At 40.7% G+C, this 17,393-nt stretch overlaps 2 protein-coding genes across 6 annotated transcripts in view; both read left to right on the top strand.

Moving 5' to 3' along the window:
- DIP2A (disco interacting protein 2 homolog A) overlaps positions 1 to 15,509 on the top strand; it is a 132,875-nt gene extending 117,366 nt beyond the window's left edge. For 3 of the 5 annotated variants that reach the window (XM_074910150.1, XM_074910146.1, XM_074910147.1), the window contains 10 exons: positions 235 to 365; positions 2,180 to 2,348; positions 3,537 to 3,707; positions 5,791 to 5,820; positions 6,888 to 6,949; positions 8,499 to 8,556; positions 9,013 to 9,087; positions 9,763 to 9,937; positions 12,532 to 12,655; positions 13,507 to 15,509. In XM_074910150.1, coding sequence (XP_074766251.1) covers positions 235 to 365; positions 2,180 to 2,348; positions 3,537 to 3,707; positions 5,791 to 5,820; positions 6,888 to 6,949; positions 8,499 to 8,556; positions 9,013 to 9,087; positions 9,763 to 9,937; positions 12,532 to 12,655; positions 13,507 to 13,759 — 1,248 coding nt within the window. In that variant the 3' untranslated portion in view covers positions 13,760 to 15,509. The remainder of the gene's footprint in view (positions 1 to 234; positions 366 to 2,179; positions 2,349 to 3,536; positions 3,708 to 5,790; positions 5,821 to 6,887; positions 6,950 to 8,498; positions 8,557 to 9,012; positions 9,088 to 9,762; positions 9,938 to 12,531; positions 12,656 to 13,506) is intronic. The other 2 variants (XM_074910148.1, XM_074910149.1) reach the window with 1 other exon arrangement.
- Positions 15,510 to 15,699: 190 nt separating this feature from the next.
- Positions 15,700 to 17,126, top strand: LOC141962629 (uncharacterized). Its single transcript, XM_074910985.1, has one exon. The coding sequence runs from the start codon at positions 15,700 to 15,702 to the stop codon at positions 17,116 to 17,118; it is 1,419 nt and encodes a 472-aa protein (XP_074767086.1). The 3' UTR covers positions 17,119 to 17,126.
- The last annotated feature ends 267 nt before the right edge of the window (positions 17,127 to 17,393 follow it).

Here is a 17,393-nt window from a genome sequence, read left to right as displayed (position 1 = left end):
ATGTCATGTCATTTGGCATCATTCGATGTCATGACAGATGTCATTTGTCACTAGCATGAAAAGTACCTGTGAAGTTCTGGGCTCATATCCCTTTCCTGTTTTAAAGGTGCTTAAAAAAATGCAAGTCACTACATGTTTCTATGTCTTCTACAATAAACATTTCTATCAGTTACTACACGTGATACCTTTTTTTTAAAAAAAAGTCGCAGAGAGCACCCTGTTTTCCTCTTACAGATGTCGCATGCAGCTACAAGTGCCTTATGTCGCTCTATAAAGCTACAGTGTGAGCTGTACCCTTCACGCCAGATTGCTATCTGCCTTGACCCTTACTGTGGCTTGGGATTTGCACTGTGGTGCTTGTGCAGGTATGTCATTTGAGTCACAGGCTTTCTCATGTGTTCCCAGCCTTCTCTAGAATCCAAGGCACACAGTTGTGGATTAAACTGTCAGAGAAACCCAACTTAAGATTTTTTTAATAGGTATTTCGTAGAATACCTTTTGTGATAACACAATTAATTTAAGTTAGTTAGTTACTTGAATAACTTGAGTTTTGCAAGTGGAATTAGTTAGATACCAAATCCAAGAAAAAAAGGACTTCGCTGTCTATTTCACATTGATTAAATAAATCCTTTTAAAGACTTTCGAGATTAAATCATACCTTTTTACAAGACCCTTAAGGTGTTGGCTGCAAGATGGGTATGCACTAAGAAATACTGCTAAAGGAAGCGATTAAATGTTTCTTAAAATGAATGAGACCTGAATTGATTCAATCAGATTACTATAATGCAACACATTTTACAAAACTGCAAAATTTTCCTCTTTTTTGCCCTTTAAAACATTCCATATGCTTTAACTAATTCAAAGATTTAATAGTGTTTTATATATTTTACTTTAAAAATGCAGAAACTGAATATGAAAGGTTATTTTGTAAGCAGGTGAAGTTAAATTTACTGTAGTTAACCTGTTCCTTACTTCTCTCATTTCCCCAGCTGTAAAGGAAGTGTACTGAAGAAAAGCAAAAATTTAACTTTAGTGACATCTAATGATTTATATCATCAATAAAATGAGGCAGGGTGGAGGGAGAAGAAACCTCAGTGAAGGAAGAATTAAAATCTAAACACATCTAAAAAAGTATATTTTAGGGAAGGGAACTACGTGTGTCATGTTTTCTATACATGAGTTAATATAAGGTCTGCTGTGTTTCATCTGAGTTACAGCTTTGTTTTTAGTGTGAAGGACTGTTTTATTACAGAACAATTTTACTTCTATTTTAGAATGTTTAAAAAAAACAAAACAAAACCCCTTGTCATATTGTCCACTACAAAAACACATCAACTCTAGTCAGGAGAAATGGCAAGTGTGTCAAGCTACCTGTTGAAAGCAATTAGAGATGCTGTTATTTTTTCAAGATGCATTGGTTTATCTAAGTGTGGTTCTACAGGCGGCTGTGTCACTGATTTTGTTGATAGTAACTGATCTAAAAAACATTTGGTAATTTAAGACTGTATGGTCATGGCATTTACTGTCTTGAAATGAGGTTTGGTTTGGTTTTTTTTTTTAATAATTACAAGATGGTGTGAATTCTGAATTTGACTCATTGACTCATTTGACTATTTCAATTACTCTGAATTTAACTCATGTTAACTGGTATCCAGGTTAAATATTTTACATAAACACTGTTTAAAATATATACCTATATATTTTATATATAAATAATATATATATGAGATACCTATGGCAAAGGCTAGAAAATTACACAAAAAACTTGAATGGTGCAATATAGATGTTAAAGACTCATTTCACTCCAAGCAGAAGGTGCGTTTTCCCTAGAATGGCTCACAGAAATCAACTCAGTTATCAATTGTAGTCTGTAACTGCAATGATGTTAATGTTTTAGTGTCAGAAGTTCTGTCTACTCAAGGCACTGAGTATTTGCCTGTAGTTCAGCACAGTTTACTGCAGGACAAATACACTCATCTTAAAGTTTGTGACTTATCTCTAACCCATAGTTCTTTCCTAACTAAGAGAGAACTTGCTCTATGTGGAGAAGATAAGCTGGAGTTCAGATAGATACCAAGCTCTCAGTTTTCCTGTGTTTGCTTCATTTTGACTTTATGTAACTTCTGGCTTTTATATGATGGCTTGAAGTTTTCGTGTTTCTTTTTCTTCCTCTCTCTAGTGTATATTCAGGTCACCAGTCTATTCTAGTCCCTCCTCTGGAGCTGGAGAGCAATGTATCCCTGTGGTTGTCTGCTGTAAGTCAGTATAAAGTACGTGTCACATTCTGCTCTTACTCTGTGATGGAGATGTGCACCAAAGGCCTTGGCACACAGACCGATGTACTCCGGGTAAGTGGACCTAATTTTTCAACATACTGATACATAAAGACGTGTATCTTTGTAAAAATACTTTGTTTTGGCTTGCAGAAGATGGACCCATGAGTGTTTCTGTGAAAGCCTGTTATGACTTGTTTTTTTGGGAAATACTGAAATTGCTGGAAGTTTTAGCTCTTCTGTTTCTGGTGGGGAAAAAAAGAAGTCTTATGTTTTCCACTTTTCTTATTTGTGCCACCTCTGTGCTGCTGGGTATTTCTGAGATTTTGGACACAATACATAGCAAGCTTATCAACTTTTTCTTGTCTGAGATGAAAAAAACAAACAAAAAACCCCAGACAAAACCCATACCAACAAAGAAGAAAATCCAAAGCCCCACCAAATCCCAAATTAAAAAAAAACTCCCCCAAAAAAACCAACAAAAAGCCCCCTAAAAACCTGGCAAGTCTCACCTGCTTTCAGATTGCTTGACACTAAAGGGATTGAGTTCTAGAACGGATGCAGTCCTCCTAACGGCAGCAATTACACACTAATACATCCATTTATTTTTGAGGGAAATCTCTTAACTGAAAATTTCCTTGAAGAGGTGCCTCTGTTTCAATGGTAGGACAGTTCCCACGCCTGTAGTAACTAAGCTGCTCAGGACTTCCATTGGGAATGTCTGTAAGCTTCTTGCACACAAGAAAGCAGCTACATTGTGCTTATTCTCAGTATAGACAAAAAACTCTGTCCCTCTGTCTCTTGGACCTCACTGAAGGGAATCCTGACCCACAGCCTGTTGCTACAGGTTGACATTCACTCTGATGAGAGCTAATAACATCCTGAACGCTCTCCTTGCATCTGAACTGCACAGCAATGGGAGTGAGGAGGTCTCTTGTTAGCCCAGCCCTTTGACACAATGACATTTTGTGGGTTTTTTCAGATCAAAATGATGAGTGGCTGTGTTGCAGCTACACCGTGTGGGTGGTTTGCATCTTGTATATCAAACCCTGCCACAACGCTGCTTGGCATTTTAGCATTTTAGAGGGTTGTCCGGAGTGGATGGAGCCAAAATGAGTGCAGTCCATGTCTATATTGTTTAACCAGTTCATGTCAGTTATTCTAGTGTTTTTAAAGTTCATCTGTTCTACAAATTAAAATGGCTTCTTTCTAGAATTTCTGACTTAAAATTTAAAATGTTGTTTTCTTCATGCAACCTCTCAGATGAAAGGAGTTAACCTGTCCTGCGTGCGAACATGCATGGTGGTTGCAGAGGAAAGACCAAGGATTGCGTTAACACAGTCTTTCTCTAAGTTATTCAAAGACCTGGGCCTCTCTGCTCGTGCAGTGAGCACTACATTTGGGTGCAGGGTCAACGTAGCAGTTTGCTTACAGGTGAGATTAAACTGCTTATTCCTTACACAGAATCTCTGAGGACTTTATAGGAAATAATGTTCAGCTGTATTTTTTTTCTAATGAGTTAGAGCTCCATTGCTTGCTTGCTTCATCACCAAATTAAATAAGCCTTGTGGATTATGGTAACTTCACTTTTCTGTACTAATGACCAATTGATTTGCCTTTCTAATACAGAGAACTGAGAAACTTGTTTCCTTCCTACCGTGCAGGAGCAGTATTAAATTAATCCACAACTTCTTGTTCATAAACATACTAAGTATTTTAAGCAGTGCTATTTCAGCTTGTTTGTGATTCAGATTTTGTCTACTGAAAAATAGCTTGCATATATGTGGAATTAAGTGGAAGACAGAGTTCCTCGAATAAGACCCAGGAAAATCAACAAGATTGGCAGGTTCATTTACTTTTAAAAATGAGTATTATCAACGTGGAAGTATGTTTGTCTCGCCTTATGTGAGAGGTTGACTATTTTTTCAATTAAAGGTATACAATTGGAAGCTTTTGAGGGGGAGAGTACGCCCGTAAAATTACACAGCCTTACTTCACAGACTGGAGATAATGACATGCTGTGGTCCAGATCTACCTTTCATGGTTTCATATCAGTTGATGATAATCTTGTATGTGTAATTTAACCAAATTAAATCTATTTTTTCTTAATGAGATGATTCTTCTCTAGTTAGGAGAGGAAAACAAAACCAAAAATTCTACACCTTGCCTGAAAATCAGGTACTAAGTATGGTCTAGAAAATGGTTAAAGCACCCTGGGTTTTGGATGATACTTGAGTTAATAAACTGCTCAAGTTTCAGTTGCAGCAGTATATAGCTTTTCATGTGGGGAATTTCATAGACGTCACGTGCATTACATATGTGTGTAACTGTAAATTTTATTTCCAATTTCATTGATATGAGTTACACTTCATAAAAAAATATATGTTTCTATGAAGTTTGCTACTGTACTTATGCAAAACTTTTTTTCTTTTTTTTCTTTCTGGTGCCCACTAGATGAAGGAAAGCCTTTTTTCATCTCAGAACATATTTTAATGTTCTAAATTTCCTACAAGATGTTTTGGGCCATGAGTTTCTTAAATATGTTGCCATTTGTAATTGTTTCTTTAGCTTCTGTAGTTTCTTTCACATATATTAAAGAGGTTTTTAACAACCCCTAGGTAAATAGTTGTAAAGAAGTGCAGCCAGACCAATTTTATGAATCAGTAGATGGAAAAATAGGAAGGATGCAGATGAAAATAAGTTGATTGTAAATTAAGACTTTAAATTAATTGAATAAAACATTTCATATGCCAAGTGCGAAACAACAGCTTTCTGAATTGCTTGTCTAAATAAAAATTTTAAAAGCTAGTTTTGGATATTTGCTGTTCAGACTGCACAAAGGGGGAAAAAACAGTTTTTCTGCAGAATATTAAATGGCAATGTGAAAAAGACTCCCAAGAAAACTGTGAAAAGTGTAGGGCTGCTGGGCAGTTAAGCTTCCTCTTTGTTTTTTACCTTTTTTACCTGTCCTCCATTCTTGAGCCCTTTTTTAGTGGTTTTTTTAACCTGCTTCCCCCATTCTTCTGAAGTGATATCTGTATTTGACTTCTTAAAATGACTGAATTTAAATGAATATAGATGAATAACCAAACTGAATGGGTATTTGGTACAAGTTAGCATGCAAATAAACAAATAATATTTTCCAGCCTTACTGGACTGGTTTACTTGAGAAGGTGTTTCTGAAGCTGCAAGCAGCCTTTAGATACTTACAGATGGATCAGGGATTTATGATAAGGCAACAGGCATATTATGTATGATCTGTCTGGGATCATACTTATTGTTTATTAACTGGGACTTGCATGTTTCCCAGAGAACCATTTAAAAGTGTCAAGCTCTAAAGTAATCTGAAATGGAAATTTTCTTTTCACTCTAAAACAGTATGAGTTTTGTTTTCTGTCTTACTGTGTGTATCTTATGTTTCCAGTGCCTCTTTGTTTGTATTTTCTTTTTTCCCCTTTCTCTCTGTTTCACACACTTTGATGGCCTCTGTTACTTCTGTTTGTGGTCCCGCTGTCAGCCAAACAGGCTGGGCAAGTTGGCTGAACAGGTATAGTGATGCATGTGTGCTTGTAATGTCCAAAAGTCAATCTGGTTCAGCAGTATTGCTCTGTAATGAATGTATGCCATCTGAGAAGAGTTTTCATTTGAAACAGATCAAGCAAGATTTTTTTTTTCTAAGGATGTTCGGTTTTACTCACAAAGACCACTTGTAGCTGTACCAAACCTCTTTCTCAAACAAGCCAGAAAGGTGGTTATAACAATGATTAAAATTACCACTGATGTGGCCATGTCACTGAGCCTCAGCAGTGCTACAGAATTACAAGGGAATGTCATTATAAAAGCATTATTGCTGCTCTCCAGCACTGCAGTCTTGAGCTGATGTCAAAGTGTCCTCATTTTAAGTATTTCTAAAATAAGAAACTGTGCTCCAGGGGGGAATAGTCAACAAAACTTTGTGGGTTTTTGTTTGGGTTTTTTTCTTTTTTTTTAGTTTAAATATGCATTTCACAGTAGTTTCCAGTTGTTTTGAGATTAAATTCTGCTGGGAAAAAAAAAGGTCCCCTGTTTCCATGTTGGGAAGCGAGAAATCTCTCACCAGAGTTGGTCAGAAGGTTTATCCTCTGACTGCAATAAGATCTCTACCCCTGCCTGGGCTGTTACTGGGAGGAGCCTTGAAATGATATGGGTTGGTTAGTTGTTTTAGTTAAACATTGTGGAGGTTTTTTTCTTCAAAGTTGACAAAACTATTATAAAGTAGAACAGTTGGGCTTTGGGAAAGAGATTAGGCCCACATAATGTTATGCTTACATGCTTTGCACTTGCCACCTAATTTTTAGAGGAGGTGCTTACCAAAATAAAATTTTTAAAATTTACTTACCTATATAAATACATACTTCAGTTGTTCATTCATTTACTGATTCCATAAAACATCAAAGCTTTATGGCAGTCATTCTAGAAAGGGTGGCTATTTTACTGTATTTCTGGTAGATTAGAGCAGTACTTTATAAGTGTCAGTAAAAAAGGGAGATGAATTTGTGGATTTGTGTGGCTATGAGAATGAAAGCAGGACTTTCTGGCTTCTGTTGGAATTTGTTTCTTCTTTCTTATTCTTAGGGAACAGCAGGACCAGATCCAACAACAGTCTATGTAGATATGAGAGCACTTCGACATGACAGGTACAGATTATGTTAAAGCATTATCAGTTTAATGACTGTAGAGGAGAAGGTTCAGCTTTGTTGTATTGCATTGGTTTGTTGAGATAGTCTTGGCAGTAGCTAATCCCTTATCACTGTATCCAAGGAACCCCACCCTAGAGAATGACAGCTGTGTGCTGGAAGTGGTCTGGCATCTCCTCCTCCATCACTTGTTCTGCTGACCCTCACCTAACTTTCTGTCTGTTCATCAGCCCTGTATAATCTAGACTCATGAGCTGTTTCTTACCTAACCATACCATTAGCAAAAGGTGACACTGCCAACTGGCCGTTCAGTTACAGAATCACAGAAACAGGGTGGGCAGGTTCTATGGATGTCTCTCATGCAACATTCTGCTCAAAGCAGGACCGGGTGAGATTCATCAGGTTACTGAGGTCCAGGACAATTCAGTAGGGAAAATCTCCAAGAATGAAGAGCATCCTCTTCTCTGGGTGTGTGTGCTGAGACTGACACCCCACTCTGGGGACATTTTCCTTACTGGCATTTCCCATCTTGTATATTATGTCCCTGGCCTCTTCTCCTTATGGTGTGCAGCTCTGAGAAATCTGGATCCATCTTCTCTGCAGCAATCCTTTAGATAGTGGAAAAAGTGCAGTTAGAGTTCCCCTTGGTTTTGGTGTCCTGTTTGGTTTTGTTCGTGTTTTTTTTTCTTCAGACAAAGCCAACTCAATTCCCTCAGCCTTCCCAGATCCAGTAAATGGATGTACCATATCAAAATACACACATGTCATCTGAGAATTTGCCAAGGATACATCGTTCTATCAGACTTAATTCTGTAGTCATTATCTTCCTGTTAACTTGCTTAAATCTTAGCCATTAGAAGACAAGCTATTCACCACCATTTTCATAGCCTGAGCAGATCAATGTAAACTACAGTCATTTTCTCCTTATTTAATATATCACTAATATGGTATCTATTCCTGTTAAAAACAAGTTTGGCCATAGTTTCAAAGCTGCTGCTGTTAGTTATTTCTAACCTGTGGGTGTAGGGGTAGTGTAATACAACATAATGTATAGGACCTGCTTCTCTTGTACACCTCTTTTACTGCACCTAGTTCTCATTCCTTCTGTAAATGTGCTATCTTCATAAGTTATGCTACTAATGGACTGCATAGTGTCACTCAATTCCATTTAGGCTGCTTGCTCTTCACTTTTTGTAATTCCTACTGACGCTGTGCCGTGGTTCAGTGTGGCAGGAGAGTCCAGCAAAGAAGGTGAATTTAAAATGCCAGTGGAACTGCAATCTTAGAGCTCTGTTGGAAGAAGCTCTCTCTCCAGAGAGCTGAGTTTCTGATTCTTAAAAGAAACATGGTGTATGGGAATGCTAATATGGAAGTGTTTAAGACGGCTAGATACTCTTAACTGTCTTACTGCATTGTGAGTAACTGACATCATAACAGTTTGGTCAGTGCAGCTAAGGATACGATAACACTGGATATTCTGGAACACATCTATTTAACTTCGGTTTAAGTGCATAAATCCTTGTACAAATGCATTCTCTTATTTTCTCAGGGTGCGTTTGGTGGAGAGAGGTTCCCCACATAGTCTGCCGCTTATGGAGTCTGGGAAGGTGAGAGATTGAGAGCAATCCTTCCTCCTCATGACCCTTACTTGGGTGGTGAGATGCTTCAGCTGGATCTCAATACAGAATCTGTGCAATGAGCTTCACTAATCACAGTATATCTAGGAGAGGCACTAGAGAGGGCATAAAATGAACAGTTAGTTGAGATGAAGCCAGGTACATGAAGTGAAGCAATATAATACATTGCTACAACTGAAAAAATCAGGCCTTCATGTGGAAGGTGTTTTCAGGTGTGAAACAAACTTCAACTCTGAAGCTGCAAAACAGCTGCTTAGAGTTTAAATGGTTAAACAACTTGATAGGAAGAGATGGTTGGTATCTGTGGTGCAGAGAAGAGTAGAAAAGGAGGAATTGCACAGACTGCTGACTTGGGTGGCTCTGCATTATTAATGTTTCTTTTGATGAATTCAAGTTCTCTTATCTTCTATTTCCTTCTTATTCAAGATTCTTCCAGGGGTAAAGGTCATCATAGCACATACAGAAACCAAGGGACCTCTGGGAGACTCGCATTTAGGAGAGGTAAAGCTTTGATGCTGTTGTACTTTGTTATCAGCAGTAATTTAATATATAGGTAAATTGTGTTAGATGAATGCCCATCTCTTAGTGGGACAGCCACAGTCGCCTTAATGTGGAAAGTGAATGAACTCTACAGAGAGCTGGAACTGTTTACACACTTGTATGTATGCCTGCATGGTTTCCTCCCTCCTCTGCCAAACTACTGCAAGCTAGTACCAGGTGATACCAGTTGACTAGTCTGTGTCAGATTGGCCGCTAGAAGAGGCAGTGAATATCTTATGTAGTCCCATCAGTGGACATTATTAATGAGATAATTTGCTGTTTGGTTTAACCTTTGTTTTATATGAATCTGTATTTGTGTATACTAAGATGCCCAGTTAGTAGAAGATTGCAGGTTATCAGGTGTTCCTTTTCAGTAAGCCAAATGTCTAGTTCATTTTTCCTCTTTACCATCCCCAATTACAGGTATATAAAACTCCTTTTTCTTTTTCCTGGTCATGTTCTGTGAGGCAGAAGCTAATGAATTATTTTAAAACTCCTGGCATTTTAGGAGCAATGAAATTGTCAGTGGAACAGATCTCTTAAATCAATAAATGATGCTGCCTGGTCTAGCAAAATAACCTTTGTTTATATGGGAATGATTCCTTTTTGTTTGGGTTTTTTTTTTTAATCCCCTAGATATGGGTGAGTAGTCCACACAATGCTACTGGTTACTACACAGTGTATGGAGAAGAAGCACTGCACGCTGATCACTTTACTGCTCGCTTGAGTTTTGGAGACACTCAGACCGTGTGGGCTCGGACTGGGTACCTTGGCTTTCTGCGCAGAACAGAACTTACTGATGCTAGTGGAGGTGAGAGAAAACAAATGTAGTTACAGAAGCGTGTGTTTGAAAGTCCTTGTGACAGTTGAGCTAGCAAAGAGTAAGCTGTCCTGCAAGTTTATCCTGACTTTCATCAGAGAAAAGTGCTGAATGTAACATGAATTGTTACTGTGTACATATTCATTGGTCATCATGCAAAAGGAGAAGTTCATAATGCCCTTTTGACAGATTTGGAAATCATGTTCATCTTCCTTTATTTCCACTTAGACAAAATAATACGAGCAGATTTGTTAGAAGCACTAGAGCCTTTCTACTCACTTTTCCTCTGAACCGCTTTCCTTACAGACAGGATGCAGTATTTCAGTGCTGATCCAGAGAATACAACTAATGTTGTCATTCAGCAGTTTAAGGACATGCACAAATACCAGTGGCTTCCCAGCCTTTCAGAAGTTAAAGCTCTAGAGGAGTAACTTCTCCATAATTTTTCCAGTATAGAAAATAAATTGTTAATACCATTTTTTCAGTCTAAGCCAAGATGTATAAACTTGAGGCATGGAAGCAGATGGAAGGAAAGCTCCTCCTTTTTAGGTTGAGATAGAATATGGAGTAGGAATAACTCTTGATTATTACTTTAAAAAAAAAAAAAAAAGTAATCTCTAAACATCACAAGTAAAGGAGTTTGGATGCTTTTAACTTATTAGCAAATGTATATTGCTAAATGTCTGTGATCAGACTTAAACAAATGGTGGTATCCACATGGATAGTCAGTGTCCCCTCATTGCTGTCACTGGATAATGAACTGTAGGGGGTTCACAGAAACCTTTTACATTTCCTATGGTTTACTCATAGTACAAGATGGAAAAGCAGTGTTCCTACTTCTGGAACATAAATGTCTGGGGGACACCGTGCATGTCCATCCTACTTTTAGTTCTCAGTTATGTGAAGGAAGAAGGGTGAGTGAGGAGAGCAATTTGTTCAAGGTGCAGACTTTTGTTAAGGAGCTAGATCATCTCTTGCAGCGGATATCAGTCCAGGGTTCAGAACTGGTCCATGACGTAACTGTTGAATTTAGTCGCTAAGAGAGGGTCATCCTCCAGTCCTGAGCTGATGTGCTATTCAGTCTCCCTGGGCTCTTGAGAACAAGAAAGGTGGGTGCAGTTGCTCCAGCTGTGGAAATCCCTGCAGCCTACTCAATTCCATCTCCTCCAGAGCAGTGTCATGCAGGCTTCCCTCTTCCACAGCCAGAGTGCCATCAGAGAACAAAAGGTGAATTCTGGTGAAGAAACACATCAGTGATGTGTGGAATCCTTAGCCCACAGCTACCACCACTACACAGAAGGGTCCCTTCTTTGGCACCAGCCCTTTCCAGCTGTTCAACCTACATAGTACACTGAGCAGTTCTGTGTCTGCCAGTCTCTGTTCCTGAAGGAATGTGGTCTCAGGCTTTTGGTGGGAGCTGATGTAATGTTGATCTAGTTCCCTCAAAAACTTTTACTCATGTCATCTTCCTCTTCAGAGCTGGTAGAGCATCATAAAAGAACGAGGTGCTCTAAGCTTTCCTTACTTTCCTCCTCTCTGATTTCTAGGATAGCTACCTGACCTCCAGGGCACATCACTGCTTAGTGCAAGGTTCTGCACAGGATGCTTTGATGGAATTGTCTTTCTGTCACTACTCAAAGTTAAATGGCTCCCTGTTCTTGAGAAAGCTGGTAGTTGACAGAAATCAGAATCTGTGAGCAGACATTTGCAAAGAAGAAAATGCAGGTGGCAAGGCACCAGATAGGTGTAGCAAGTTTTTGTGCCTTGTAGCTTTCTAAAAAATCATGTATTGTAGAGATTTTTATCACTGTGGAATAATGTCAGTTGTCCTTTAGTTTGTTGGCATTTGAGAGGTTATATATGGTGAATTAACCTAGCAAGTATGCATGAAATACAGTGGAGCTTCCCTGCATCCTTTTTGTCTCAAGTTACATGATTATGCCTGTTTTATAATTCTGCTCAAAAAATAGTGAAGTTGACCTGAACAGAGTTACAGGATGAACGTATCAATGTGGAGAGCATGTCCTTCAAGCAGGGTCTAGGAAAGCTTTGCTTATGTAACCTATCAAAGCTAAGGCTGTGGAGGAAATAGAGGTGTTCTCGCTGCATTAACTGTGGGGAACTTAATAAGCTGAGAAGAATATTGTTGGCATGAGGACGAGTGGGTATAAGCTGGTTTTAAAAAGAAAAAAATGTTAAATTTGGAAATTGGAAAAGTGTTCTTGTCAATCAGAGGAGAGAAGTTCTCTGGTGGGACAAAGAATAGTAGGACAAAAAGATGCTTTAGCAATGGATTTTGATTGAGTTTGTGAACTGAGATTACATTATGGGAGAAAAAGGGCATAATTGATGACCCAGAAGTTCTTTTTAGTCTGCTTTCATTTGCTTTGAGTCAATAGGCAGAAGTGCTACATGACCTCCTCTTAATTCTCTTCTCTCCAGATGTTAGAGCATGATGTGTATTACAGACTCTTTCTTCTAGGAAGCACCGGGAACATCTTAGAACATCAGGAATAAGCATGTACAAATGACCATGTTTGCTCTATAGATCTGATGATGTTTTAAATGTCTGTGCTGTATTGCAGAGAGGCATGATGCCCTTTATGTGGTAGGCTCTTTGGATGAAACACTGGAGCTCAGAGGAATGAGGTACCATCCCATTGACATAGAGACATCTGTAATAAGAGCACATAAAAGCATTGCAGAATGGTAAGAGCCTCAGTATTACTTTTATGTATCCTTTTACATCCTTTAAAGTAGCAGAAGTCAAGCTCTTTGGAAAAGCATGCTAGACTGAGAGCTTGCTGTAAAGTGAACTCACCAAAACTTTGCTTAGAAACCACGGCAGTGAAATATAACACCCCTCTTTCCCCTGCCTCTGCTGCGGAGGAGTTGGGGGGGAGCCCACACTTTTATCAGAGTTTGATCTTCATAGTGTGGAAGACAGGGAGGGCAGGGGATGAACAGGACAGCAGAACGCATCCAAGTTGTGTTGTTGACTTCCCTGGCTGTGTCAGAATGGACGCACTTGGACATGGTAAATAAATGTCAAGGATTTTTTGAATGCTGTCTTCTAATATATATTATTGTCATTTGGTCCTGATGGATGATGTATACCATTTGGCTGTAGGTCCCCTTCAGTCTCAAAGTGGTGGTGTTTACTTGTAAGCTTTGTCTTCCGTTTAATAATCTCTGACGATTTACACAAGTACATTAATGTCAAGTATGCACACAGTGAATGTGAGATCTTAATAGTTCCCAACTTAATACATAAGTGCAAAGAACTTTTAAATACATGATTGTGTACATATAAAAGAACCTGCTTATATTTTGTACACGAACAATTAAAAAACAAGTGGCAGAGACTATCCCAAGAAGTTACAGATTTGACCTCTTGATTTATGAATATTTACTATTATGAACATTACTATTATGTCACTTGTTCCCATTTCTTATATTGTTCAAGTCCTTACAAAATTTATTTCCAGTGAGTCTTTGATAACTAGCTTCCTTCAACAATGTATTTTTTTCTGACCGTTAATATTTGTATTATGCCACAGCGCTGTGTTTACATGGACCAACTTGCTTGTGGTGGTTGTGGAGTTGGAAGGCTCAGAACAAGAAGCGTTGGACCTGGTCGCACTGGTAACAAATGTGGTTCTGGAAGAGCATTATCTCATAGTAGGTGTTGTGGTCATTGTGGACCCTGGTGTTATTCCTATCAATTCCCGTGGTGAGAAACAACGAATGCACTTGAGAGATGGATTTTTAGCTGACCAGTTAGATCCTATTTATGTTGCTTACAACATGTGAAAACAGAAAATCACGTCAAGGCTAAAGCACCAAAATCAAGGGACTTTCCAGACAATAACATGGGAATTCACATTCTGTGTTTTTAAAAGCTGTTGAAGACCTTAGAAAAATGGAGATCCTAATCTTCACAGACCTTCATCTCTCAGATTGCATTTGCTTTCATAAATCCATTGTAACAGTTACAGCTGTCTTAGGATGGAGAGTTTACTGGAATTCCTGAAGGAAGCTTATCAGAACTATCACGGACCAATTTTTTTTTTTTTACAATAATTATGAATGTCAGTACTTGATGCACTGCATAAAAGGACATAAATCAGGGTGGAGAGAGAACACCAGCTGTGAGGAGGATTCTTGGAAATAATACTGAAAGTCGTGAGTAACCAGAGTTTACCCTTCATGTGATTGTTTGCAATATATTGGCAGTATCTGGGTTGGCATGTAACTTTCAGGACTGCACACATCTCTACCGTATTCTTTACTGTACTGAAAGGAATTTTGCACATATTGAGATTTAAAAATGCAGCCTTTTTATTTTAAATCACTGACTCATCCCTATTCAAAAGAAACAAATTCATTCCAATCCCAGATTCAATATAAGAACAATTATGCTGCTGTTCAGCTTTTTTGTACCAAGCAAAAACAAATACTGCAACTGTAACAAGGTTACTTATCGTGCCATGCTGGACTCTGTAATGCTATAAACTTTATAATAAAATATAAATTAATATCCAGTTTTAACTACTTGATGCAGGAGCTGTCACTGCTCTTGCTGTCGTAACCATGTAAAGTTGCTTGTTTTCACAGCATTAGCTATTAATTACTGCCCTGCATAATGCCAAGTATTTGAAAATTCATTCTAAAGCCAATAGTCTCTGAGTGATTTGTAGAAATGTTTACAAAAGCATGGTCTTACAATATGTTTTCCCTGAATATCCTGTGCTAAAATTTATGATAGTGACTTTTTTTTTTTTCCACCATGGAAAAGATACTCAGTGTTAGTTAGCTTGATCTGCTGTGGTACAAACTATCTTTTTTTTTTTTTAGAGTTGTATTTAGACAGACACTTTTTTTTCAAGCTGAAATACCCAGTTGGTTGAGTCACACTTGACTAATTAAGGTTTTGAAGTTTCTGCCTGATCTAATTACTGCAGTGAACCTAATTCAGAAAGAGAATGTGAAGTTATTCAAATACTTCATGTATTTGAAGGTAAGCACGGGACTAGCAAATAATTATTTTTATAGAGTTGTTTAAAGATTTTGAGCTACAGAAATTTTTTTTAATAACGCATGAGTTTGGCAAAAGAGACAGGTTTTTCTGCAAGGCAATTCTGCCTGGATCAGTGCCTAAGAAAGATAGATGTCAGTCTCCTGATATGAGGATATCAAATTGACTCTTGGTCAAATAAAGTCTTCAACAAAAAGCTTTCATGTATAGTAGTTCTTTGCCTTCATGGTGTTTGACTGTGGTGTATCATACAGCTGCATACTCTACTATGACTGTAATTATGTACAGAACTTGTGTAACTTATTGTTTTAAGTACAGCAACTTCTAGCAGTGGACTGTGGGACACTCCTCATAAAAAAAAAACAGCTGGCAAAACGAAAGAACTACCTAACCCCAATTTTAATGTTGTAGGTTTTTAGCAAATAAAGCATTGTAAGATTTTTGTATTTAGATATTGATGACAGTGAGACAAGTTGCCTTGTAAAGTAAATCTGAAACAAAAAGCACATTAAACATTTCAAAACAGCTCTTGAAAATCTGACTGCTGAATGTTGAAACGCTGTTAGGTCAGAAAATTTTAACTTCTTTACTACCGAAGATTTTCACCTGGTTTGGACAGTTTAATGCCCGAAGGGCTTTTTCTGTAACATTTCATTACAGTGCTTTACAGTTAAAGCAATCGCACATCCTCAAAGCCTGCATATTCCTGAACGTCATGCTTCCAGTGCCCGAACTGCTCTCCGGGGTCTGGTTGCCTCCCTGCCCCGCCCCACGCGTGGGCCCTCCTCTCCCACGGCCGGCGCCTGCCACACACCGGAGCTTTCTAAAGCGGGGCCGAGGACTTCGGGGAGGTGGGCGGGCGCGCGTGTGCGTGCAGAACGCCCCTTCCCTCGGCACCGGGCGCCCCGCTTCCCGCGGCAGGGCCCGAGGCAGGAGGGCGGGCAGCCTGCCGGGCCCTTCGCTTCCGGCCGTCATAGCCGCGCGCCGGCGGCGCATGCGCGCGGGGCGGCTCCCGCGCCGCCGCTTCCGGTGTGCCGTGGGGCGCGGGGCCGCCGCCATGGTGCCGGCGGGGCCGTCGGGCGGGCCGGGCCGCCGGGCGGGGGGGGGCGGGCGGGGCTTGGCGTTCGGCGCCGAGGCGGAGCGGCCCCACGGGTGCGAGCAGTGCGGGAAGGCCTTCGCGCAGGCCGGCGCCCTGGCCAAGCACCGCCGGGTCCACACCGGGGAGAAGCCCTACCGCTGCCCCGTCTGCGCCAAGGCCTTCGCCCTCTCCTCGGGGCTGGTCCTGCACAAGCGCACCCACACCGGGGAGCGGCCCCACGCCTGCCCGCTCTGCGGCAAGGCCTTCATCTCCTCGTCGCACCTCGCCCTCCACCTCCGCTCCCACACAGGTGAGCGCAAGTACCAGTGCCCCGTCTGCGGGAAGCTCTTCCTCCAGTCCTCGCATCTGGTGCGCCACAAGGCCATCCACACCGGCGAGAGGCCCTTCAAGTGTGAGGACTGCGGCAAGCTCTTCGGGCGCGCTTCGCACCTCGCCACTCACCGCCGCATGCACACGGGCGAGAGGCCTTTCAAGTGCCTGCAGTGCGAGAAGGCCTTCACGCAGAAGGCCGGGCTGGTCCTCCACGTCCGCCTGCACACCGGGGAACGGCCCTACAAGTGCGACAAGTGCGGGAAGAAGTTCCGCTCCTCCGCCCACCTCGTGTCGCACCAGCTTCTTGAGTCGGGCGAGAGGAACTTCAAGTGTTCCACCTGTGGGAAGGCCTTCAAGCAGGCGTCGTCCCTCAAGCAGCACCTGAAGACCCATGAGGCACGCGAGCCTCAACGCTGCTCGGTCTGCAGCCGAGCCTTTTCCAGGTCATCTTACCTCCAGCTTCACATGAGAACACACGGTGGGGAGCGGCCGTACCACTGCTTGGTTTGCAACCGGACATATGCCAAAATTTCTACCTTTGAAAAACATTGCAAAAAGCACCAGCAGGATGAAGAGAGGCCTGATGCTAGACACAGGCCAGTGACCACCAGAGCAAAAGCACTGACTGAAAAGAAAAAGCAGGAGCAGAAGCAGCAACACCGAGATAGTCTCGAGCAACCTCACCAGGCTGACCCAAAGCAGCAGCAGGCAGAAAGGCTGTAGAAGTTACTAAAATAAGAACTGTTCCTGGCCCTCTGCAGCATGCCTCATGGAGGTTGAGTGTCTGGTTTAATTTTCATCAGAAAAAAATGACACGCTGCACCAGTGCCATTCCAGAGCATATTTCTTTCTCTGACGCGAGGTTCCATGCAAACGCTTCTCTGGGGCACAGCAGATATGTAAAAGTCTACCGAGGCTCCCTGCAGTCGGTGTGGCATGCAGAACACTGGGCAGTTACAGGGGGATTCCACCCGCTTCATGGGCCCCTGTGGTTTTGT

This window comes from Athene noctua, chromosome 7, assembly GCF_965140245.1.
Source record: "Athene noctua chromosome 7, bAthNoc1.hap1.1, whole genome shotgun sequence".
Lineage (NCBI taxonomy): Eukaryota > Metazoa > Chordata > Aves > Strigiformes > Strigidae > Athene > Athene noctua.
This window is presented reverse-complemented; position numbering and strand designations above follow the sequence as displayed.